Source organism: Elaeis guineensis, chromosome 4 (genome assembly GCF_000442705.2).
Source record: "Elaeis guineensis isolate ETL-2024a chromosome 4, EG11, whole genome shotgun sequence".
In the NCBI taxonomy this organism is placed as follows: Eukaryota; Viridiplantae; Streptophyta; class Magnoliopsida; order Arecales; family Arecaceae; genus Elaeis; species Elaeis guineensis.
In genome coordinates, this window is record NC_025996.2 from 30,864,386 (window position 1) to 30,891,230 (window position 26,845).

Sequence of the window (26,845 nt, forward strand, 5' to 3'; positions counted from 1 at the left end):
GCCAATTCTTCTCATATTAGACTGGTTTCTCTTGAGAATTATTTTTATTTGCTGTCCTGAAATCTGGATTCTCATGTGAGCATACCAAATTACCAATCAACAAATTTAGGTAAAAGGAGAAATTTTGTTTGCATATATGAAACCTAGTTTTGTTATTTTTGCAGATTATGTGTGAACCAAGGATTACATTATTGGAGATTTCCTTTAGATATTAATGCCTTTTATTTTACTTTTTTTATTAAAATATGGTTCTGATCCATTGTTTTCTTCCCCTTCCTTTTTTTCTCTGTACTTTGGCTTTTGTCTTTTTGTAATAGGCATTCTCGCAGCATGTTGTACTTTCGGTTTTGTTTCTGGAGTATGTGGTATCTGTGCTCAACCGGACACCTGTTCTTAAAATGATATAGATAAGGGAGACCACACTACCCATCCTGTTGAGTTACCTAATGATGAGCATGTCTTGCAAGCAGCTATTCTTGCTCTTACTGCATTGTTCAGGTGTGCATGTTTTAAATATAATTGTTGACCTTAATCTTTAGTTTGCTCTAGGATCATCTATAATCTCTCATTAAGATGCTAAATGCTTACGGCATCGCAGAGGGGGTGGTAAGACTGGGAAGAAAGCAGTTGAACAAAGTTATTCTTCTGTTCTTTCTGCACTCACACTTCAACTTGGAAGTTGGCATGGACTGTCTGGATTGGGCCAACAGGAACATTCACGGTACGATTGCCATGATTTAGAGAAGTTTAGCTGCTTTTTCTCTCTTAATTGTTTTAAAAGTAACCACAATTGATTGTGCTACACTAATACCTTGCAGAGCACTGTTAACTGCATTTCAGTCATTCTGTGATTGCGTTGGGGATATCGAAATGGGCAAGGTAACAAACTTTATAGCATGTTGTTTTGGTATTATCATTTAAAGATTACGATGAGACTTATTTGTACATTAGAAAGGTAAGAAATGCTTGTTGATATGTAGATTTTGGCTAGAGGTGGAGAACACGATGACAAAGAGAAGTGGATTGACTTGATTCAGGATATTGCAAACTGCACATCCATAAAGAGACCTAAAGAGGTAAATTGGGGTAGATGTTCTTTCTTTTCCCCTTCCCATATCATGCATAATCTCATCATAGTCTCAGATTAAAGAGAACAACTTAATAGAATGAGAAAGTATAAATCCGTGAACAGTCTAAAGCTTTTCCAAAAATCCTATTGCATATAATGTAAACAAAAAGATAAGAAAACTATCTGAAAGAAAGAAAACAAGAAAATTCCATAATTCGTTGTAGTGCCCTATGGTGAGTCAGTTGAAAGCACAATTTAGAATTTTTCTTCTGATTTAGCATTGTAGCTTGGTATTTATGTGCCATAGTATGTATGGACTATAGAAGTATCTTTAATAAGCCAAATTCATTGCTAGGTGACTTTTCAAAGTCTGTGATTATTCAATCTGACAAATAAGAGCATGATGTCATAGGTACATTACCCAATGCCCAATGCCATATCAGCCCTCATATGATGTACCATGTCTATCTATTTGAAATTTCTTCATATTGCATATCAATACATAAAGTACTGTATGTCTTGTCATGTTGTTGTTAGGATTCCATAAACTTCGCATTTTCATTTGCTGCTTTTTGCAACATTTTTTTTCCAATTAGTTTGCCATATATGCTAATGGATGAAATAAGCATAAAAATTTAGTCAAGCAAGAAAAACACACTCAGATGTTTATGCAAGCTCCTGTTGGTTTAAATTTCAGGGTGATTTTCTACTTAATTTTGATCAATGATCTTTTGTTGATGTAACTGCATAGGTCCAACCTATATGTATGATTCTGAGTAAAGCATTAAGTAGGCATCAAAGATTTCAAAGAGAAGCTGCTGCTGCTGCATTATCAGAGTTTATACGTCACAGGTATTTTATTGATGGCTTATTATTCTTTCATACTTTCTCATATGATTGTTGAAAATTGTGATGGTGCAGATTCGGAAAAAATTATGGTAGGTTTTTAAAATGGCACTTATAGAGGGAGCCAGTTGGTTTAGTAAAATCACTGGGTGTTGGATGCCAGTGACCTATGTTCAATCTCAACCTCATGCCAATTCAGCTTGTGCTTCCTGCTGTCCTAGGTCTCAACAAAAACACCAGTTATATTTATTTAATAACATGTAAATTTTTTCTTTTTTAAGGATTCAGATCTTGAGGATCAGGTTCCATATCAATGGCTGGCCTCTCTGATGCAATCCTCTTTGTACAAGGGATGCACACCTTGTTTTGCCTTGAAACGATGAGCAGAATTTTTTCTTTTTTCTTTTTTAAAAAATAAGGTGCACTGCATGGTGAGTGCTTGACGGGGTTGACTGGCTGACAATATCCTTTTTCATGCATGGTTTAAGTGCCTTGTGCAAATGGTGTGGCATGGTAACCAAGCATTACCATGCCATGCCAATGTTTGGCATGCTATGGCATGTCTTTAGTTTCATAGCATGCATTGGTGTGAGGAGATAGACATTTTTGGGGATCTATTTCTAATCTATAATATTCTAAGTTTATTTTTGAATCTTAGGGATTTTATGGGAAAAAACAATAATTAAAATCAAGAAATAATATTGACAAATGAAAAGCCTTAATTACCCCAACATGATATATCATATCTATTTAGTTCTATAATACAGCTATCTCTCCATCCTCTTCTATGTTGTAAACAAGGAACAAATTGATGCGCATGTGGCATCTTGTAACCTTATATTAACCAGATTCTTCACTACACATCATTAAATTTCAACTCAGTATTCTTCTTTTTAATTCGATATCTTAAAACTTGGAAAAGCTTTTGTGAACTCCCCTTCTCTCATTCACAAGTAAGTAGTCACAGGCACATGAGATGCATGTGACTGATGTTAAGCAAGCAATATGGTTTCAAATAATCACACATGATGCAAGGCAAAATAAGTCTTCATTGTAATAGTCAGGACTCAGAAGTCTTGGATACGAAGCTTAAAAGAACAGCAAGAGGGGATGACCCATTGATTCTTGCAATTAAAGGCTACCATTAGAATACCTTTTAAGCATTAATCTATGCAAAGTTGCAGGTCGAGATAAGTTTTGGAATAGGGCAGATCTAACATGGGTGTAGTAATGCCTGGAGGCTCAATTTATAATTTTGCTCTTAAATCATAAGATGGTTTTATTTAGCAAGATTTTCACCTAGGTTGCTGATTTTAGCTAGAGACATTCTTGTAGATGATTTAGTATGGAAGATCAAATGACAAAAGAAATAAGAGAAAAGTAGCAGAGGAGGTGGTCACATGGAAGTGGCATCTCTGATAACCAGATTAGCAGGGTAAAACAAAAAAATGGATCTATGGCCCTAAAGCTTGTTTGTAATTCCATGAACAAATCCACAAGTCAGTAGATGCCCCCTTGTTCAGACTTCTGATCCCACCACAATGATAAAGTGTTTGTCTGTGTGCTTCAAGAGTGACTGTGTTCTTAGAGTATCTTCAAATGAGATAAGGGAATGTCAAATACAGTAGGCTGTTCATTTGTAGTCATGGGAAGAGATTTTAAAGGTCTCGATGGGAAAAGGAGAGATGGAATATGTTGGGACTATTACAATTTCTTAGGGTCCCTGAAGATGGATCCCTTGGTGGTGTATTGGTCTAGTCTCTGATGGCTCATCCTTTATCTTCAGTAAGGTCCTTCATACATAGGGTTTCCTCATTTTGAAAAAGCTTTTAAGCTGCTTCCTTTGTAGCCACCAATCTCTTCTCACTGTTGTAGTTGATGTTGTGCACTTGTGCAACAGGAGGGACCAACAAGTGATGCCGTGCTTGGCATGGACTAAAGTGCTGGTGAGTGTTCATGACATGGCATGCTATTTGCCGTGCCAGTGTTCTATGGAACATAGCACTGGTTGATTATTTGTGCTTGATGCACAGTCATGCCACTGCATGTTAAATATACCTGCATGAGTGCTTTCTATCATGCTAATGCTAAGCAGACATCGTATTGGCACACAAGACACCATGGGCCTGGTCCATGGTTTGCATAGTCTCTACCTGCATCACAAACCATGACATTTAGGCAGTGTTGGTGAAGACAATGGGAAAGGTGCTATGGGAGAGAGGGTTTTGAAAGGACATATTGTTGGTATCTGGGGGAAAGAACCTGATGGAAAGGTTTAAAATCCTGTGTGACGGGGTGTCTAGTTTTCTTATAGAATGGAATGTACTGCTGTCCTATTTGTCTGGATATTTGGGATAGGGGATGTCCCAAGATGCGTCGATTGGGAGTTGGGACAAGGCATGACAGTCTTGTTCCAATGCTCTGGATGGTACCCCATTCAAGTGTCCCACGGAAGATCTTGCCGGGACTTGAATCCTTGTTTGGTGGTGCCCAAGTGACACGGTTGAGTGACTTGGTGTCAAGGGAATGAGGTGAAGGATGGTGTAGTTAATTAGGAGGGTTAGAACACTTGTTTTTCTATAGAGGGAGAGAAAGACATGTAATGTAAATTGCACCATCCAAGACTCGATCTTTAGAGTCATTACTGTTGTGGCATCACCCAGTCCCCTCTATAAATTTTTTGTTATAAAGAGGTAGTAGGGATAGTCCAACACCTAGGTATTGAGATAGGTAGAATTTTTGCAAATGTCTAAGTGAGATTTTTCTCAATGATGTAGATAATCTATGTCTCACCTGTTAGTCATTAGCTAATTGTTATCAATTTGTGCAGTGATGGGGTTCCTTCCTTGTTGGAACATATGGTTGAGGCAATGTGTTTGCATGTTTCAGATGAATCACCAACTGTAAGAAGCCTGTGCCTACGAGGTCTTGTACAGGTATGTCTTTTTCTATAACCTTAGTACTCATATGTTGCTGTTATTTGGAATTTCATTGATTCTTTCTTTCTCATTTCGAAACACTTTTTGTCCCATATTTTGTTTCTACAACATGTAGATGTCATTAGCTAGTTTTGGATTTCAATTTTCACTTGTAATTTGTCAAGTATTTACTGTATGTCCATGGTCTTCCACTACACTTGATGTATCATTTTGTGTTAAGTTATTCCTTCCCCCTTGGTTTCATTTTTCAATGTTATGGGCCAATTTGTATGGTATGTATTCTAACGAGAGTTATGTGATGCCAAATTTGTATGCTTCCCCTCTTTAGCTACCCTTTCCAATTATGATGTTGTTTGAAGAAATCTGTTATCTATATAAAAATTGGCAATTTCATCCTCTCTAGTCCCTATCGTTGGGCACTTGGGCTTAATCGCTGTCAGTTGACTTGGGGTATACACTGAAGGGTGTTAGTTACTACAGGATCTCTGGTTTGCATCCAGATGATACAAGGCTTTTGAGAAAAATATTTACTGTATAATATTAGAAAACAAGATATATGAGTCAAATAATTACATTAGTTGATCGTGTCATCAATCCCAAAATAAAACAAATTGAGCTTCTATAAACATATCTATTATATTTACATGGAAAACTGAAAAATACATTTTTTTTGCCACAATAACATTGAAAAAGTCAAGCAATGGTATTTTTATTTTATATAATGTTGCTATTATGAAATCATTCCTAAGCTACAATGGTTATTAAAATTTGGTCACTGTATTATGTCATTTTTCTCTACTTTTTGTTGGTCATTATAAAGAGTGAATATGGTCTGTCATTTCATAACTTTGCTTTTCATTAGTATGAACTACTAAAGGGTTGGCATGTGGGTACACATTCAAGCTACTCTGAACAAACATGATTCATGATCCAACAATCTAATAACGTAATATTTTACTATTTTGATAAACAAAAATCCAATTAGGGATATGCACTTTCATTATTCCTCTGTCTTGAATCAAAGAGTTGGTGAATTTTATATAAAAAGTATATTTAACTATGGATTTTTGCAAGAAAAAGTTGGATTTTTTAACAGAACTAAATGTATTAAGATATTCCGACTTCCAAGACAATGTTGCCCCTATGTCTAGGTAATAACAGGTGATAACATTTTCTGTGTTTTTGGTACACATTCGCTGAACACCAATACCTCTATATTTTGAAAATTTGATACACATCGCTAAATTACCATACATGTCATACTTGGATACATGGGCAGAATCAATAGGAGACCCCTAAAGGTGTATCATTTTGCAAAGAAACTAATCCATCCTTTTCTTACAAAATCAATAATTAAATGATTTTTTTGTGCAAAATCTTCAAAGAAATTATGAGGGGAATATATTTATTAATGTGGAAATGGTTGTGGGAGGGCCAGATCAACCAAGCTTCACAAAGCTTCATGAATGTAGTACAAAACTTTGGGTTTAATGCAAGAACTCATGAACAAATATGGAGTGCATTTAATATTTTTAAATTGAAATTTCAATATTAATTTTAGGAAAAGTGATATAATTAATTTATATCTTTGTCATTATTATTATTTTTTAAAATATCCGTCTACTAACCTACTATGAATATTTTGTTTATATGGGAAAATATCAAATGTGAGTATAACTGTATATTAAAAATGATGATTTATATGAAGGTCTGCTTTACAGTCACATATACCAATGCCAAATCATGCCTAAAAATGTTTATTGAATTACATTAAGCTATATTTTAATTTATTGTTTTATTTTACATCAAATTTGTTTTCAAGTTATTATATTTCAATAAAAGTAGATCATTATGCTTTAAATATGTTTTTTTTCTATGTTCGCTTGTGCAATGTATGTGCCTCTATGCTAGTAATCTAGTAAAAGAGAGTTCTCTCTTATTCTAGTAGTACTTGAAATTATTATTTGTTTTATTGACAAGATATAAAATTCAAATCAAGAAGCAATCAAACGCATAAGTAAGAAGCAACTACATGCATTATTAGATTCAAGACAATGAATGATTAAAGATTGCCACTACCTCACAAGAAAAATGGGGGGAATGACATAGTGTGAAGCAAGGTTGGCATGGTGCATACCTTGCCATTCCGAGGTAAATTGAAGCAGGGAGAGCTAGAGAGGGAGAGGGAGAAGGAGAGGAAGAGAGAGAGAGGGAAGGTGGGTGGAAGGGTGCCGGGTTGGGGGGGTGGCATTTGGATGTAAAGAGAGGCGGAGAGAGAGACACTGTAACCTAAATGGCTAAACCCTTGGAGAGGGAGAGAGGGAGGGTCAGGTGGCTTATTGGGGAGAGAGGGAGAGACGGTGGTGGAGAAGCGAGAATGAACATTTGAGAGAGACGAGCAATGAATTGAAAAACTGTCGAAAAGTCAAACTGAATGTGCCCCCTTCTAACCTATTTTGAAGCATTGAACCGACCCGGTCAGGGACTGGTCTGGCAGTTCAACAGACCATTGTGGGAAGTGTGAAGGACGATTCTTAAAGTCAAATGCACAAATTGAAAGGAAACTGGATGGTAGAACCCTTTGATTACTGAAAAAGTGTTCTCTGAAGAATTTTATTAATATGTAATAATCAACCAAGTCTCCTTAGTCCTTAAAATAGATCAGCAGCATATGTAGGACTCAATCCCCTACTTCAAGCATTCAAACTGGTACAAAATCATACTAGAAATAGGGCTGCATGACTTAATAAAGAAAGCATACTAAATAATTAAGCCCCAGGAACATAGAAGCCCAGCAAAAATCAGGCTTTCTAATGGGAAATTTGCTGGAAAATCTGCCGGCTTCTATAAACCTTGGCATGGTCCAGCTGGTCATATCTGCCAGCTGTATCCTTTTGCTGCATCAGAAAACAATAAAACAAATGATAATAATAAATTACTTTATTTTAGCTTTTTGGCTATTAAGTAAAATGTTGTGGAATTTAGTTTACAGCTCCTGATTTAAAGCAATTTCGATGGGCTAGCAGAAGTTTAAATTTGGACTAAGGTATCCAGGATTAGCATTTTAATCTTCTTTGTTGTCTAGTATCACGTCAGCATCATTAATTGTCTTTCTTATTATGATTATTATTTTAATGCTTTATTGCAGATACCTGACTGTCACATGCCTAAATACATTGCACAAGTTCTTGGGGTAGTAGTTGCTTTACTTGAGGATGCTGATGAGTCAGTTCAGCTGACAGCAGTGCAGTGCTTGCTAACAGTAAGTTCTCTTTATCATATGAATTAAAGAAATTTTTGAACTTTTATCGTATTTTCATGGTTTATATATGTGTAAATTCTGCATGTAGGTTCTCAATTCATCACCTAAAGATGCTGTTGACCCTGTCTTAATAAATCTCTCTGTTCGGCTTCGGAATCTACAGGTAATCTCCTTTCTTGTAAAGCATACTTCTTGTATTGTATACATTCAAGTGAATGCTCAAAAACATACAAACATGAAGAGTAAATTTCTACCATGTAAATTTTCAAGGAAAAACTTGTTCCAGGAATTGAAGTTCTACTCTCAGCAATCAGTGAGATACATGTACAAGAAATGCTGTTCAAAACAGAGAAAACAGAAACATATAGATTTGCCTTTTATCCCTTGTCTTTCTTCTATCTCCTTGATACCTGTGTCTCTCATTGAAGAACCTGTATTTTGATGTTTCCAAGTACATGGACCCTTATCTTCTGCTCACATATATGTGAACCCCGCATTGAGTTTCAATTACTTAAGTATGCCAATCTGGTCATTCGCTTGACAAGTAGCCACCTTAATAAATGTTCATAGACACACATACACGATGGCTATCTTAACTCTTTCTCTTTATTGTATAGGTCTGAAGCATCTTGATCAACTCTCCATTTTCGTTTTTCATTATTACAAATCCTAATGTACTCATTTCTAACCTAATTTTCTTTATATCTCTTGTAATCTGCTTCAACGTTCTAATGTTTTTGACGGTCATGTTATTTAACCCTCATTATCACACAGCATCTAATCCATACATCTTGGCACACTTGAAATTTTATTCTTAGTTTGTGACTTGTGGGGCAATTACACATTATTCTGGAAGCATCTTTCCTCTAAACCCATTACTATTTAATTATACCATGTCCATATACATCTCCCCTCCCCCAAAACACTGAAATATGCACACTTTCACTCTCTCAGTCGCGCACACAAAAAAAAAAAAAAAATTACAATATATCCATATAACAAAAGCAATGGCATCACTTTCCACAAATTCTTTTGGAGCCTAATTTTTGCTTCCTTGCGGTGAAACTGCTTTTCTAAATGATATGTAAATCGTTCTAAGAATTTGTAATTCACTTTCTTTGAGAACAACTCCAGAGCAACTATTCTTAAGAAAATATGTTAGCATTCAATCTTGTCAAACTTTTCAGTCGATATTTTCAATTCTGTTCGGGCCAAACTAATTTGTGTTTCAGAGGTCTCAAGCTTAATTTTTTTTTAAAGAAAGAAAAGAAACAATTCAAGTCATGAAAAATAAATTCCAAGCATGACTTGGAACTATATGGTATAAGTTAGGACCATCCTGTGTATTGGTGGCCATAAAATGAAGCTATCAGAAATATATCTTATTTAGAAATTAAAGTTATTCACATTGTTCGATGATATATTAGGGCCGAAAACTCACTTTTATTTTTGGTTTTGGCTGGGCTAGATGGGTTTTCTGTCGTCACAGTTTCTGCAGTTTTGGGGTTCTTGACATCATTTTTGGCAGTTTCATTTGAAATTTATAGAAAAATAAAATTTTCAATTAAAATTGGACATAAAGAAAGAAATGAAAGTAAACTAAGTCAAGAAAATAAACTGGACATGGTTTAAAGTATTATCTTGTTTAGGACCTTTGGGTGCAACATTTTGTTTGGAAAGGCTTGCACTGAGATGATTACAAAAAACTGTTTGGAAAAATAATGTGAAAAAGTAAAATTAGATTGTATTATGTCAGTTATTCACTATATGGTTTGATGGTAATCGAGCAGAATAACCTAAATGCCTATGACATGTGTTCTAGAACAATGAAAGCTATGTAAAGAAATATATTTTCGTTAAAATATGGTTCGAGCAAAACAGTGCTCCTAGATTTTCCTAGAACCCCAATTTATGAGTAATCCAGGGAGAATGTTTTCAGGATTAAAAGTAAGAATTAAGAAATATTAAAAATTGGCATATATTGCTCAAATACACAATGAATTTGGCCCATGAAACCAGTTTTGACTTTTGACTGAACCTCCAAAACTGGCCTTGGCCTCTGCTCCAGATCTGTTTTGAGCCAAAAGCTTCAGAGATTCGGGCAAAATTCTAAAAAAAAATTCTATGTATATTTTTTTGTTTGTTGACTATTAGAAACATGACACTTGGTGATACTTGAGTTGGGGGATAGTGAAATCTGGTTTAAAAATGTACTTACAAATTTCCTTTTTACTAGCATTGCAGGCTTTACAAGTTTGTTTTAAACTAAAAAAATCAAATGAAACAAGAAAGGACTAATTAATAAAAATTTATTTGTACAAATAATGCATCTAGAATTACTGATTTAAGTCTACTAAACAAAGATCCAGAACCACCTCCATTTTGAATTAATATTCGAGTCCTAGCCAAATCTTAAGACCTTGCTTCATTAATGACAATTGTACAGAAAAATTGGTGGATTGAAATCATAACTATGTTGCCTCAATTTGACAAAATGAGTCAAAATCATCCTGCTTGAATCTCAGAATAGCTAATCCAAATTTTTGTCCAAGTATTTGTGTTTGTCTGTGTTAGACAGAGAGAGAGATTGACTCAAACAAATACATGTGGAGATTCTACTGCTTTGCTAATCCAATAAAAGTTAGTTGCATCTTTTACATCTTTCATTCATAAGATTTCCTTTGCTTAGCTTACATATACAATTTTTGTAGGTAGAATATGTTTGATGACCTTGACACCTCATAAATTTACAAACCTTGTATATGTTTTTCGTAATATCACATGCATGGCTATGATGTGAGAGTCTGAGAGATACTGCACAGAAAAATTGTTAATTATGATATAATCATAGAAAGTTCCCCTGGGACTAATGGATTGATGAAACCAAATTTAATAGTTTATCTTTCTCTGTACGTGTGTGGAGAGAGAGAAATTGATGCATTTAGGGACTAAACGGAAGAGTAGTTTGCTAATTTAGCAAAGTTTCATATGTTTTTTACCTTTTGTTTCATAAGATTTCCTATGCTTAATTGTCATATTGCTGTGTTGATTGAACCATCGAGATAATCTCATGGTATTATGGACCTTTATGTATTTTGTTCTAACACTATGTGCGTATTGTTCTTGGTTTGGAGGTATTACCACAAGCATGTAGAAGCATTAGATGCATCATGACTGCTAATCATATGTTCAGTCAGTGGTTTACATCATGAAAAACACCTTATGTCCATTGATTTTGGGTCTGCTATGCCATCCTGCTTCACCATTAGTTCTTATTGAGTCCTAATTAGATGGCTACCGAGCATATAGTCTAAAGCAAGAGATGACGTTGTCTAAGAATGACTCCTGTGCATTGGGTTCCCATGTTCTTGCTTTTTTATATTTGCCCTTCTCTGCTGCAGCTAATTTTGCATACTTTGTCCAAGCTTAACTTTTAGAGTTTTGCCTACCAACCTTTCAACTTGTTTACTTATCCTCTTTGTTGATCTTGGACTATTTTCTCATCAGTAGCTAGTGAAAATTACGATTGCCACATCTGAAGGCACCACCTTAACTACAATAACAAGTATCTCTCAAAATGTGTAAATTTATTTTTATCAATTGGCATTAAAAAACAACTATAAATATGCTTATATGGCTGCATGGTTTACAAAAGATGTATATATGAGTATATTTACTAAAGACACTAAGAATCAACTAGGAAAACATGTGAAATTTCTGGCTTCTGTAGTTGTGGTGGAAACAAACTCATCAATCATAAACCTGAGAATTTGGATTTTGCTTTCTGACATTGTATCAAATGTAAACTGGAGAACTATCCATATCTTTTGACTCTGAATCTCTTGTAATTTCTGAATTTCATTTGCGGTTAGTCCAGCTCGCCGGTTTGATTGTGTCAGTTTGTTTTCATTGTTTGGTGCAGATATCAATGAATGCAAAGATGCGTTCCAACGCCTTTGCAGCTTATGGAGCTTTAAGCATGTATGGAATAGGTTCACAGCATCAGGCTTTTCTTGAGCAGGTGTTAATGCTTCGACACTATCATCAATAAAAACATATTGAATCTATTCAAAACCAAACTATGAGTACCATCATGACATTTCCACATCAGACATTTCTCATTCAGTGTGCCTGTGAACAAATCAATTCTTTATCAACTTTATGATGCATAAAAATATGAAGTGTTTACTGGCTCAATCTACTAATAACATTGTAATTGCGATTTTTAAGTGCGATATCTTGGTGATGCACTGTAGAGCAGTAAATTGGCTTAGTATCAATTACATTAGAAAAGCTTCAAATGACTCTGGTGGCATCTTATAGGAGTAGATTGGCAAAAAAAAACATTTCATGATGCTGGCTTTCCCATAGTGTTGCAGTTGTGGTAATGATCAAGTTATGCATACATAGATATGCACATAAATTATGTATGGATGTGCACAATGTAGGTACTTATTAATGTATCTTTATGGGTGGTTAAGGTCGTAAGGGAAGAATGTATGATGGTAGCCCATAAAGTTTCAACTTGTCTGGTGGATTTGTGTAAGATAAATTAACAGGAATGTAGTTGCAGTGAGGGTTCATTTCTTCTTGCAAAGAAATTTGGAATATATCAGGCCTGCAAAAGTATGCTTTAGGGATAAAACCACTGAGATATGATTTAGAAATGACATCGCTCTCTAGAGGAAAAATGTTCTTAAAGATGATTTCAGAATAGTAATGATGTTTAACCTAAAAATGTTGCTTAACCTAGAATATAGTGATTTTTTTTTTCTTTTTTGGGAAAATATAGTGGGATGCCGCCACCACCAGGATTCAGAACCTGTACCTCTCAAATGGAGGGGGCTGCCAACTGAGCTAAGGCTGGTTGACATGTAACTATAGTAGTCCATAAACAATTTCTTTTGTGGGAGCACGATATCTACTTGAGGATACATAATGTGGAAAATTAACAGCAAGAAATATGTATGTGGTGACTTTCAAATATATGTGGTAATGTGTAATATATGCTTATAAAATAGGAGTAACTTTCTTATTAACAGGAAAAATGTCAAAGTCGGTTTGTGATTAATAGCCAGGGAGAAGGTACCTGTTGTACTATAGTTGGGGGCAAACTGCAGTATATGCAATCTCACTGAACAAGTAAGAGAAGCTCCTTGTCGATATAAAAGGGGCATGGTTCTGTGTTCAATCCTGTGAATAACTGGTTAATTAGATGGCATTATATCGCTTGACCAGGGCTGCAGTACTTGGGAACCAACTTCAATGCTGTTATTTTTGAGCAGCATCCTGTATTAACTAAAAGAGATCCTTTTAAGGACCTCAAATTCTTTATTGATGTTGTGCTAATTATGGTTCTGTTGATATATTAGAAAGGACATGAACTTCGATCTTTACCTTCCTTTCTGATGCATCATCATAGTCCAATATATCAAGAAACCATGCGGCAGTCTTCTTCTTCTTGAGTTTGAATGATCTCATATTGCATTTTGACCTACATATGTCCATTATTTTACCATAAAAATATGTTTCCATATGAGCACTAGTGATCTCTATTTAAATCATTCTTTTATTTATATAATGGCATCAATTAATCTGAAGAGGTGCTGCCCACGATCACCTAATTGTTGATCACATCCCACAGGTACATGCCATTTTCCCACGCCTAATTCTCCATCTTCATGATGATGATGTTAGTGTTCGTCAAGCATGCAGGGTACAATTATTTTTGCTTTCATCTTTCTCCATGATTTCTTCACAACTGGAAACAACTTAAAAGTTCCCCATTTTTTGTTTATATTAGAATACACTGAGACAACTAGCTCCATTGATGGAAGTGGATGGTTTCTCTGCTCTCTTCAGCAAACAAGTTTTTAATTCTGAACACCGGTGTGTATTGGGTTGTCCAGTGTTCTGTTATCAGAAATTATAATTACTAAAATGAACCATTAATGCTTAGTGAAATTCTCAAATTCTTTCTCATGCATCAGAAGTGACTATGAGGATTTCATACGTGACCTAACCAGACAACTCTGTCAACTGTTAGCTTCTAGAGTCGATAAATACTTAGCATCAGCAATCCAGGTAAAAGACATCAAGCTTTTGGTTGAACTTCATTGCTCTCAATCATACCTTGGCATCTGTTACTCTTCAACTGGAAATTCTAGTGCAGGCTTTTGATGCACCTTGGCCGGTCATACAAGCAAATGCAATTTATTTCTCCTGTTGCATGTTGTCACTTTCTGATGATCAACGCACATTGGCTCCATACTTTTCACAGGTTTCTATATTGTCTGATTTTTTATTTCATTTATGCTGGATCAAGAAGATTGTGTCTTTGACTGAAAGATACATCTTTGCTAGGTGTTTGCATTGCTGGTAGGCAAAATGAGCCGATCACCAGATGCAGTTGTTCGAGCAACATGCTCATTTGCTCTGGGCATGCTGCTGAAGTCTTCCAACCCACTCACATGGATGGTATCACAACTTGATCGAGTTGATTCATCTAGGAGTTCTCAAGATTGAGTATTTAATATAAAGCCCTTTTAAGCTAAATGAAGAGACCAGAAAACTAAAAAGAGCCAAAAAAGATGAAGATATTTTGAACCACTGAAAAAGAGCCAAAAGGATATCGGACACTCAGGCTAGGACTGGGCAAATTTATTAAACTTCACAGTCGATCATGAGAAGGGTGTATGATGTTGTACCATATTCCATATATTCTGTGCCGTATATGCACAGTTGTATAGTATGAAATTAGGAATGCTGCAGACTTGCAGGACCATCTCATGTTAATATGGTTGCTTGATTCTTGTTCACTACTATGATAGATGTTTGTGGCTAAATGCTGTATACGACATGATGCAGTAATTCATTTGTATATTTCTTTTGTTGGCGCAATAAATCAAACTTTACATGAGTTCTTTATAGTGGACTGAAAATTTCCCACAAAAGTTGTGCCAATTAGTGCTTATTTCAGAATGAGGCTTGCCAGGGTTTTTGTGCTTGCTGAATTTCTTTTAAGATGTCTGGGACTGGATAAAAGTGTTCTGTGACCTAGCAACTCCAACCCTGATTCTCAGCCTTTTCCAAGAATTCTGGTCAGGTAACTTATGCGCAGGTGAGATCTCTGATCAACATATGCATTTATGCTTCAACCAAACAAGGTAGAAGAAACCATGTTTGATTAGAATTTTTTTTTGCAATGACTAATACCTCACAGCAGTAGTGGAGCGGTTTGCAACTTGAGATCTGAAGAGGAAGATTAAGCAAGGCAAAGGAGAAAGAAGTCGTCCCCTCTTCTCTGGTAACCCCCTGCCGGTTATATATAGAGCGCTTTGTCCACCATCGCATATGTAGGAAAGGATGTGGGGGGGAAGGAAGGGCAACCTTTTGGCTTTGGCACGTGAGGTGGCAGGTTTGGCTGGGTAACATGATGGATACGTATCGAGACTGCAAATCCAGGAATTCAGTTGCATGATTGTGTGGAGAAAATCCATTGGTTGTATTTCCTTCAGAGAGAATCACAATTGTGCGTGCCACTGAATGACCTACATTTAGATAGATAGAAGACTTGATCATGACAAGTCAAGCAAGAAAATCCATCATTAGAGGTCGTTTGACCAAAGGAATCAAAGAGTATTCATTAGAGGTCGGCATTAATTGGAGCCCCCTGGAAACTTTTCATGTATTATTTTTTTTATGTTTTCTTGTTTATTTTGCACATTAGTGAAGCACCAGGAGAGTCGTATATATTTCCTCTCGCGCATTAGGTTTGTGCATGAACTGAACCTTGAACAGTCTTCATGATGCCAGAGCAGATGATTTCTCATCCATGGCTAAGCTCATTTGAACTCCTTTCTGTATTTTCTCTTGGGTTGCACAGTATCACAAACCCAAAATTTGAAGTATGGCATAAATAAATCCACAATCAGAAATCTGAAAAAATGACCACATTTGAGGAAGGTGCTTAGACTAGTCTAGGCCTCTAGAGTTTGTGTGAACTTAGGAGTAGTATTTGTAGTTTCTATTGAAGTTGTTTAAATTTCTTTATTTTCTTCAAGGTAAAAAAAATTTGAAGATGAAATAAATTTGTTTAAGAGCTTTCTTATAAATAATTGCGAAAACGATGGATGCTAAACTTCTATGTTCAGAAGTCATGCCAGTCGGTGCGTGACATCTCCTACATTATTGCATCATTAGCTAATGAAAGAATTTTTCTAGGACTGAAAAATGATCAGTTTAGGAGTGGGATATTTGGTGCCCATGCATGAATACAAATTTGATACAAATTTGATACAAATTCAAAATATAGTTGTTTTTCTTTCTGTTTTTAAAGAAAAGGAGGGGTTAGTGCTCTTGCACTCTCCATTAAGCACATAAAGTTGATAGAAAACAACCTTGAGGAAAGTTTTTTTTTTTTTCTCTCTCTCTCTCTTTTTTAAAGAAAAGGGGAGGTACGAGCTCCACCACTCTCCATTAAGCACACAAATTAGATACAAAACCACCTCTCAGGTAAGCAAAGAGGAGCTCAGCTCAAAAAAAAAAAAAAAAAAAAAAAATAGAAAATTACATGTCATTAGGAAGTTTTGGGCATTGAGTGGTGACGAGGATTGGAGGGCTAGAAGAGTGTTGTAAGAACAAAAACCATATGGGGTGGGCACCGTAGAAAGAAATATGGGACTGGCTTGACATTTCCTCCATACCTATTTTAAAGAAGGAATCTAAAAGTCAAAAACTTCTTGTACTAGAGTCATCTATCTTGTGATGAAAAATAAGCATTATATTCTCTTTCCTCTTTGTTTTTAGAATGTGCTTTAAATACATTTTATATAGTTGGTAATAGACATCAAGCAAATTAATCATCTAAGAAGTGAATATGCATATGTAAGTAAATCAACACACAATTTGGATAAATCGATATAGTATTTTCAAATCATATTATTTATTGATACATAATATATAATTAGGTGATGCATGCTTAGCAAATTAATTATCTAGTAACCTAAAACATCTCCAAGCAAATTGGCAAATAGCTTCCAGAACATTATATTCACTGGTACATTATATAGCAGGGTGAAACTATGTATGGGCAAGCTTATATTTCAGTGAAAAATATATTTGAGAAACTATGTATCAATCTATCTAAAGGAGCATTTGATATGGGGTGATCCATTCAAGAGCAAGGATGATATGAGTGGAGGTGATGAGATCACCATATTTGGTTGTACCATAATTATCATACGTATCAATGATTTCAAATTATCTCCATTCTTTAAATTATCCTCCACCCAGTAATGGATGTCCATCCTCGAGGTCAAAAATCCAAAATCACCCCCAAACACTAATTTTGGAATGAAATATAAGACAAAAATATTCCTCAGTCTAGTAAAAAAATAGTATATCAATATACTGTTAATATATTATATCTAAGGCTGGAGTTGGGCTTGAGCAAGTCCGAGGTCCATTGGGTAGAGCTGACTTTGGGCTAGGCTCGCAACAATTCATATCAAGCTTGGGCCTAAAATAAAGCCCATTTTTCTTTCGGACTAGATTGGGTATACCTTTGGCCCAGTCCAGACTTAAGCCCAATTAGGTCTAATTAAAGCTCGAATATCCAGCCCATATTATTTTCTATCGACTTCCCATCTTTTGTCTTCCCCCGTTGTCACCATTCCAATACGATCCACGATGGCGGGGAAAAGTCGGTGTTTATGGAGGAGGACGGAGATGGGGGACTCAGGGGCGGAGAGGATGGAGTCTGAGAGGGAGGCGGCTTGGAAGCAAGCGAACATGGGGGACCGGGGTGGAGAGGAGGACGGAGGCTGGGAGGGAGGTGGCTCGGAGGTGGGGAGGTCGATGACACTATAAAAAAACTGACTATTAGTGATGACTGTTTATCATCGCTAATTATTAATTTGCGAAGCTAATGCTATTAACAATAGCTTTCCGTCGCTAAAAAGCTACAGAAATATCTTCATCACTAATTATTATTATTAGTGATGGTAATTTTACCTCGCAAATAGTTTTTAATTTTTTTAATTAAATTTTAAAAAATCTGTTAGAGATGGTTTTGTTGTCACTAATGCTGTCACTAATAATTTTTTATTTTTTAAATTAAATTTTTTAAAAAAATTATAGCGTCACTACTGTCGTCTCTAATAGTTTTTTTTATTAAAATTCAAAAAGCTATGCCGTCACTAATACGTCGCTAATAGTTTTTTTTTAAAAAAATTATAATTAAATTTTTTAAAACCTGCTTTAGTCACAGTAACAAGCAATAATATTTTCTAAAATCTATTATAACTAAGATAAAATTATTTAACACAATCATAAATATAAAATTAATTATATTATATTAAAAATATAAATTTTATAATTTTATATACAGATACTGCTTTACAAGTATCAAAATTATATACATATAAAAAATAAAAAGTTATGTAAGATTCTACTCGTCATCCTCCTCATACTCCTGTACGTCCTCTCCAGCAGCTAGTGGATAAAGTCAGATGCTCCAGCATCCTGTAACAAAAAAAATAAAATATTATTAATAAGTTTCAATACGAAAGTGAATGTATCATACGGAGATGTATATTACGATATATTAGATCAATTTTAGAACAGATTGTTTCTACACGTTCCATTCGATGATACGGAGCTATAAACATCCTGACCTATCATTTGGATAGTTAGATTAAATTTTTATCCTCTAAATTTTATTTTTGAATTATTAATAAGTTTTGATACGAAAGCGTATATATAGATATAGAGATGTATAATTGATATACTACTCTGATTCTCGAATAGATTGTTCCTACATATTTCATTCGATAATACAAGCTATAAACACCTCCAACCCATCATTTGGATGGTTAGATTGAATTTTTATCTCTTAGATTCTATTTCTGAATTATTAATAAGTTTCAATATGAAAAATATATATCGTTACGGAGACGTATATTTTGATATACCACTCTGATTCTCGAACAGATTGTTTCTACACGTTCCATTCGATAATACGGAGCTATAAACACCATTGGACCATTATTTGATGGTTAAATTAAATTTTTATCTTCTAGATCTCTTTCTGGACTTAAGTTTCGATATGGAGGCATATCTTTCGATACACTCTTCCGATTCTTGAACAGATTGTTCTTACATATTTCATTTGATGACATGGAGCTATAAACACCCCTAGTTTATCAATTGGATAGTTAAATTAAATTTTTAGCTCCTAGTTCCTCTTTTTCGACTCAAGCTTAAATATGTGAAGCTTTTAAATATGAAAATTTAAAATAAGTAAAAGAATTTACGAGTAGAATTATCTGATGTAATGGTTCGGATAATGAGCCCAGCTGGTCATGCAGCTATGGATCTCGGAGAATCTCCACGATCATGTGCCTGATGGCATTCTGAAAGCTCTGAGATTGCTAGCTCAGAAGTCTCTGCACGACCTTCTCCATGTGTGCATCGCTCAAAGTCTAGGATGTTGAGGCTTGTGATCACACTGAAGAATATCGAGCCACTGGAGGGTCGAAGCTATGGCGACTCCTATGACCCGGCTCTTACTCACCCCTCTGGTGACCTTGAGCCATCCCTCAAAGTCGAGAGGCTGAGTGGATGGATCATCACCGTACCATCCAACAACATACTTCGCATAATCTGCCTACACAGTTCAGAAATATATTAGTTCTAATATATAGTTTGAAATTCTTACCACGATCTGTCGCAATCTAGAATTTAAGTAATCATCAGTCCTCCTAGACTGGTGTGTGGTCTCCCACAACCGCAGCTGGCTGGTGGATGATCCAGTTGTTGTGTCTACAATAAGTAAATAATAAAATTAAATTAATTAAAACATACATATAAGAGTTTTTACAGTTCTAGTGAAGAGTTTTGGTATAGATTTCTTACCAATCTGTCGATCATAATGTGTGTATCGATAGAGCCGCCCGTGTGCCTGATCGGATCTTGCTGGACGGTCCGATTCTGTCGGACCCTCTGTTACCTACTGGAGTACTCCTCGCTACTCCACTAGTTGCAGAAGGCCTCCCACACATCCGCTCTCATCCAATGATCTCTGTAGGACCTCCAGTCCGATGGTGACTGAGAACCAGAATAGTCGATGGCAGACTGCCTAAGGCTGTGTAGCCTATTTTGAACCAAAAATTGAGTCGACTCGGTAAATGTGTCAGCCATAGAAATTTTAAAATTTCAGATCATATGAGCCTTCTTTTCATGGTTCTTCTTCTCAATAAATGCAGGCACCTCTTCCACCATAGTCTTCTATGGCAGGATAGCCTTTACCATAGATTTTGAGGAGTATTAGGCTACTCAAAAAATAAACTACACTATACATATCATATATGCATGTAAATAAAATCAGAACTTGATAGTATTGCATGAAACATCAATAAATCAAATCAATTTGATTTCTGATTTATTAGTTGTCAGATTCATGCATTTATGTTCATGTCAACAATCTGGCTCTGATATCACTGAAAGTTTGCAGGTAGTTTCATGCATATAATTTAATTTTTTTTTTGAATCTTAACACAATGAAATGAATCTAGATTAATCATTTCAATCTAGCATACATTAGATCTAATCTAAAAACTACCTAAACAAGGATCTTATGATTTTATATAACATGCATAATCTGAAATCTAAAATCAAAAACATAAATTGTATCTACAATATAGATCATATCTATCATGAAGTTGAGATCATATCTTTATACCTGAGCATGGGCCAATATATACTGCAGCTGATAACCATGGATTTATCAGATTCTTCAAGATGCACAGTAGCCGCATAGATGGGATGCTAACTCAAGAACGGACGTCAGCTTGGGGATGCGACCGCAGAGATGAGGGCGCAGGGATGGGGTTGCTGGAAGGCGACGTGGGTCGGTGCTGAGGGGTCAGGCCAGTAGGTTGGCGAGGCTGGGGCGGCGGGACTGGGGGTTGCGGGGCCGAGAGGCTGGGGGTGGCGGGGTAGGGTTTGTGGGATTGGGCCGATGAACTCGGGGAGGCAGGAGGCGATCGGGGGCTCAAAGAGGTGGGAGGCGGCCGGGGGCTCGTGGCCGGGTGTTCGAGAAGACGGGAGGTAGTCGGGGGTTCGTGGTCAAGGGCTCAGGGAGGCAAGGGCGGTCAGAGTCTGGGGGAGGTGACTGGGGGCTCAGGGAGGCAGTTGGATGCTCGCAATCGGGGGCTCAGGGATGCGGGAGGCGACTGAGGGCTTAAGGAGGTGGGAGGTGGTTGGGAGCTCGAGGAGGCAGCTGGGTGCTTGCGACTGGAGGCTCGGAGAGGTGGGAGGTGATCGGAGGCTCGAGGAGGCGGGCCGTGGGTCGGGGAGGTAGGAGGTGGCCTGGGGCTTGCGATCGAGAGCTTGGAGAGGTGGGAGGCAGCCAGGGGCTCGGAGAGGCGACTGGGGGCTTGGAGAGGTGGTAGGCGGTCAAGGGCTCACGACTGGGGGCTCAGGGAGTCGGAAGGCAGCCAGGGCTCGGAGAGGTGGTTGGGTGCTTGTGGTCAGGGGCTTGGGGAGGCAGGAGGCGGTCGGGTGCTCACAGCTGGGGGCTCGGGGAGGCGGAGGTGGGGGAAAGAGGGGGTGGGCGAAAATGGGGGGGGGTTGGGTGGGCCGCAGAGAAATGTGGGAGTGCAGGGGAAGAAATTTTTTTTATTTTTTTGGATAGATTATTAGTGATGGTATTTTCCGTCGCTAATACTATTAGCGACGATATTTTTATCACTAATATCGTCGCTAATAATTTTTAAATTTTTTTAAAAATTTATAATTATTTTTTTTAAAACCTATCTTAATCATAGTAATGCATAAACCACTGCTATACAATATATGTCAGTGGTTATGCAATCGCTGCGACAGATCTATAGCAGTGGTTATTACCCAACCGCTGCTATAGAGGCATAATATAATTTTTTTTATTTTTCTCTGAATATGATGTAATTTTAAAATTTAAAATTTATCTTCATTATTCATTATCTAATTAATTATCATTAGAGTATCATCATAAAAATTATCTGGATCCGATAGCCCTAGCTATATCGATCAATAAAATTTAATTTCGACGGTCATGAATGACTGCATAATGATCTGATAGATAGAGACCACCGATGGATTTAAAAATTTATAATAATAATTTGAATGATATTTATAATATATTATTAAAATTTTAATTCAATCGAACATCATTATCATATTCAATTTAATACGGGATGATTTCGATCATTAAATAAAAAATGAGTGATCAAAAGGCTAAATGGTGTCCGATTAACGTAATTTTTTACGTAAATGATCTTTGCTACTACTTTAATTATTTATACGGTGGTGATCATAAAATCCAAACTGTATGTATATGAACCATCCATATTAAGCAGATCTTATAAAAATATAATTATAATTACTTAAGATTTTAAGAATGAGTATCAAGAAATATATAGTTTTAGATCGTTTATATATGCATGGTTTGAATTTTACGATCACTGCTATACAAATGATCAAAATAGTAGTAAAATCATTTATCTAAAAAATTATCTTATAGTCGAATGTCGTTTGACCTTTTAATCACTTATTTTTTATTTAACGATTCAAATTATTTCATGCTAAATTGATCATGATCATGATGTCTGATTGAAGTAACATTTTGATAGTATACTATAAATATCATCAAAATTATCGTTATAAATTTTTAGATCCATTGATAGTCTCTATCTATCAGATCATCACACAATCGTTCGTGACTCTTGAAATTAAATTTTATTGATCGACATAACTAAGGCTACTGGATCGAGGTGGTCTTTTGTGACGATACTGTAACGATAATTATTTAGATAATGAATGATGAAGATGTACTTTAAATTTTAAAATTATACTATATTCAAAAAAAATAAAAAAAATATATTCTGCATTCAGTATTAGCGACGGCATATGTCGTCGCTAATACTCTTCCTATCTTTGCTAATAATTTTGGTAAATAATTTTTTTTTTATTTTTTATGATGGTGGATGTCGTCGCTAATGATTATTAGAGACTGCAATATCGTCGCTAATATTTTTTTCACCATCGCTAATAATTTTAATAAATATATTTTTTTTTACGATGGTGAATTTCGTATCTAATAGTACCGTCACTAATGATGGTTAGCGACAGTCTTATCGTCTCTAATACCATTTCCATCATTGCTAAAACTACTATTAGCAATGGCAAAAATATCGTCGCTAATATCTATCGATAAAATAATTATTCACGATGAAAAAATTATCATCAGTAATACCGTCACTAATACCTCTAATAGTGATGGCAAAAATGCCATCGCTAATGGCCATCACTAATATCTTAATTTTTTGTAGTGTGAGAAGCTTGTCAGGGAGGGAGCTATTGGGGTTGGGGAGGGAGGCGAGGGCATTGAGGGGGTGGTGGAAGGAGTCGGCAACATGATGGAAGCTGTGAGCATGTAGGGGTCGGCGATGCGATAGAAGTGGTGGGCATGATAGATGAGGTGGGTTGTGATGGTGATGGAAGCAGCGACGAGGTGGGTTGCAACTGTGAGGATGGCAAGACAGACATTGATGATGATGGCTGGACTGAGTACTCATAGTGGAGATGGAGGGTGGCTCAGCCGACGACTGTGATGCCACCGCCCACGACGGTCGTTGCCGCCCCATCTCTAGCTATAATGATGTTTCCCGATCCGAGATGACCTTCCCCATCCGATCCAATAGTGGCAGCGCTCTCAGTGCAAGAGGAGAATGGAAGGAGATATAGGGTTTGGGTGGAGTAAATGAGGAAGGAAAGAGTAGGGGGAGGAGAGTCAGGGGTTGGGCTAGGCTCGGGCTCGGGCTCGATTGTGGGTCGGCCTGATTGGGTTCAAGTCGGGCTCGGGCTGAGCTTGGGCTTTAAATTTTAAAGTATTTTCCGACCTAAGTCTGGCCCGAAGTCCGAAAAAATATTTTGGACCGGGCTCAGGTAGGGATATAGCCTGACCCAGCCTGACTCATTTCTGACCCTAATTATATCATATTATATATATGATATTATATTATATTTGATATTATATATTATATTATAAAATATTATTTTTATATTATGATCTAATGTTAAATTTAAATTAGAGTAAAAATATCTTATTATACTTTATATGTACATAATAAAAAATATTTAATATATTAATTTTATTTACCTTATTTTTCTAATCAAAATAAAATACATATTAATAAATAATATATTATCAGTATAAATAAAAATATTAATTATATAATAATTATTATATTTTTAAAGGATTAATAATTTATAAGACTAATAAATATATTATTATAAAATTTATTAATTACTAATATATTAATAAATATAGTAATATTTTATTTATAATATATTATATATGATTAATAAATATATTTTTATGGAATATATTATGTATAGTTTTGGTATTATATAATCAATGATCTTAAATTTTCATAGATACAAAATAGATTACTCATGGATATCTAAGGATCTTTAATCATTGATCTATAACTTACCAAACATAGTGATCTTAGATCACTGATGATCAGATTACTATAAGATTCGGATCATCGATGATCTTAAATCACCATGATGACCCCATTTGGATCATCAAATGCTATCTAAAGGTATGCATTAGATCACTATTATATATGTATCAAAGAGATTTATAGTATGTATCAGAAAAATGAATGTATATCATCTTGCCATATTGTATAATCTAGTGAATATGATATTCTAAAAATTATATATCAATTTGCTTGAAGGTGAATATTGGATTATTAAATATCTAATTTGCTAAGTTATATTATCTGATTGTGTATGATTTACTAGCGAACACAATGTCCTGAAAACTATATATTGATTTGTCTCAAGATATATATTGATTTGCTAAATGATTAAGTTACTTGGTATTCATTATTCAACTATATAGTATATCCATAAAAAATATATTCTAAAAATGAGGGGAAGGATGATGCCATGCTTTTTATTTAATTTTGGATTAGCGCCTCCACTAGTAGGAGTCTTTAAAATGGGCACAGGAGGGAACGTGGCAAAACCTAAAGCCCATCCCATATTTCTTTCAGTCCATAAAAAGTCAGCTTTTTGAAGCATAGCCCCCAAAATATGTTCTCTTTTTTTTTATAGTACGACGGTTACTTGATACAATTCTTTTATGAATACAACTCAAAAGATCAAAAATAAGAATATCCTTGAAGGATAGAGGCAAAAGAGAAATATCAGTCCAAACCCCACAGGAATGGTGAGCAACAAACAAGGCCACTAGTCTGCCGCACTATTCATCTCACAATAAATATGGTGAATCGCGTGAGAGCAGCACCTCCATGGCAAGCTTTGGATATCACGCACCAAGAAATATGAAGTCATCGCACGATCCTCAACCCCCTAAAGCCAAATCACTATAGTCCTCGAGTCTCCCTCCACCACTAGCTGGTCGACCCTAAGGATCATCCTTGTATTAATAATACCTTCCCAAGCTGCCCTTAGCTCTATAGCAAGAACAGTGGTCTCCACCAGTCGGACCCTTCAGCCATAATAAATCGAGAGTCAGGACCTTGGATCCTAAAACTAACGCCACCTCTCCCATCAATGATATTTTCATCAAAGTTGACCTTCAGAAAGATCAGGATGGGGCTCCCAAAAGAAGAAGACCCTCCTCCGTGCTCTACGAGGAAGAAGGAAGTTCCAGCTGTCTCGAGTCCCTAAGATCAAATCAGACGAGCGAATCCTTAATAATCTCTGTGGTCTGCACCATGGCTTTCTCAATAACCAACTATTGCGAAATTTAGTGCAGGGGCAAAATGATAATTTTAAAATTTTTTCAAAATTACTATTTTACAGCAAAATTATTAATTAATCTCATTAATTAATACTAATTAACCCTACACTAAGATCTAAATATGATACAACAACATGCATTTAAATTTGAAATTCAAATTTGAATCAATAAACCTTTTACAGTACTGTGTTCAGAACACATCACCTTTTGCGGGTAGTCGATCACCGCAATCTGATCACCGTCGGGGGGCTCTGATCGTCACATTGCAGCCACACAAATGTCTGACCTCTGCGGATCATTCATATGAAGCTCCCTGGCCAAGGTTTTGCTAAATTGAAACACGACTGTACACAGCTCCTAAACTGGAGTGGTCAATCCCATCTTGACACACGCACCGACAAGTCAAGTACTTGACTACACCCAGCAGCCTTCCGTCATTGAATTAGAAATTCAGGTAGTCTAGTGTCTAAGTGCAGTGAGTTGCTTGCAAGTCACCGTGGCGGTCTCAGGTCGGAGGGATATTTATACCCATATCCCATCGGAGCAAATCTTGACAGCAGAAATAGCTCCGAAGTTGGTCATGTTCAGTGCAGATGTACCATTACATCTTACCTGTATGCCATACCAGTGTCTCCACACTCTTTGGTTATGAGGACAACCAACCTATATGGCACACAATAACCTATGCTCGATAAATATTGTCGTCCTTGGTAACAACGTGTCATTTGGTCGCAAACATGTTTAAGGACTAAGCGACAAATCCTCCTTTGTCGAGTCTAAATAGTCCTAAGGACTTCACCACAACACAGGAGTTCATTAGAAGATGAAACATTTGTGATGAAAAAATATCAAAATAACTTTTATTTATTTATAATTCATGTACTAATATAAAAGGAGCACAACCGTCA

The 26,845-nt window shown here is 36.0% G+C and overlaps 1 protein-coding gene across 1 annotated transcript in view; it reads left to right on the top strand.

The window, feature by feature from the left end:
- LOC105043025 (protein SHOOT GRAVITROPISM 6) overlaps nt 1–15,043 on the top strand; it is a 62,525-nt gene extending 47,482 nt beyond the window's left edge. The window contains 15 exon segments of the mRNA XM_029263966.2: nt 318–396; nt 399–498; nt 599–721; nt 819–879; nt 981–1,076; nt 1,821–1,921; nt 4,746–4,851; nt 8,003–8,116; nt 8,205–8,279; nt 12,039–12,137; nt 13,761–13,832; nt 13,920–14,005; nt 14,107–14,200; nt 14,289–14,396; nt 14,480–15,043. Coding sequence (XP_029119799.2) covers nt 318–396; nt 399–498; nt 599–721; nt 819–879; nt 981–1,076; nt 1,821–1,921; nt 4,746–4,851; nt 8,003–8,116; nt 8,205–8,279; nt 12,039–12,137; nt 13,761–13,832; nt 13,920–14,005; nt 14,107–14,200; nt 14,289–14,396; nt 14,480–14,641 — 1,476 coding nt within the window. The 3' untranslated portion in view covers nt 14,642–15,043.
- Nucleotides 15,044–26,845: the final 11,802 nt, after the last annotated feature.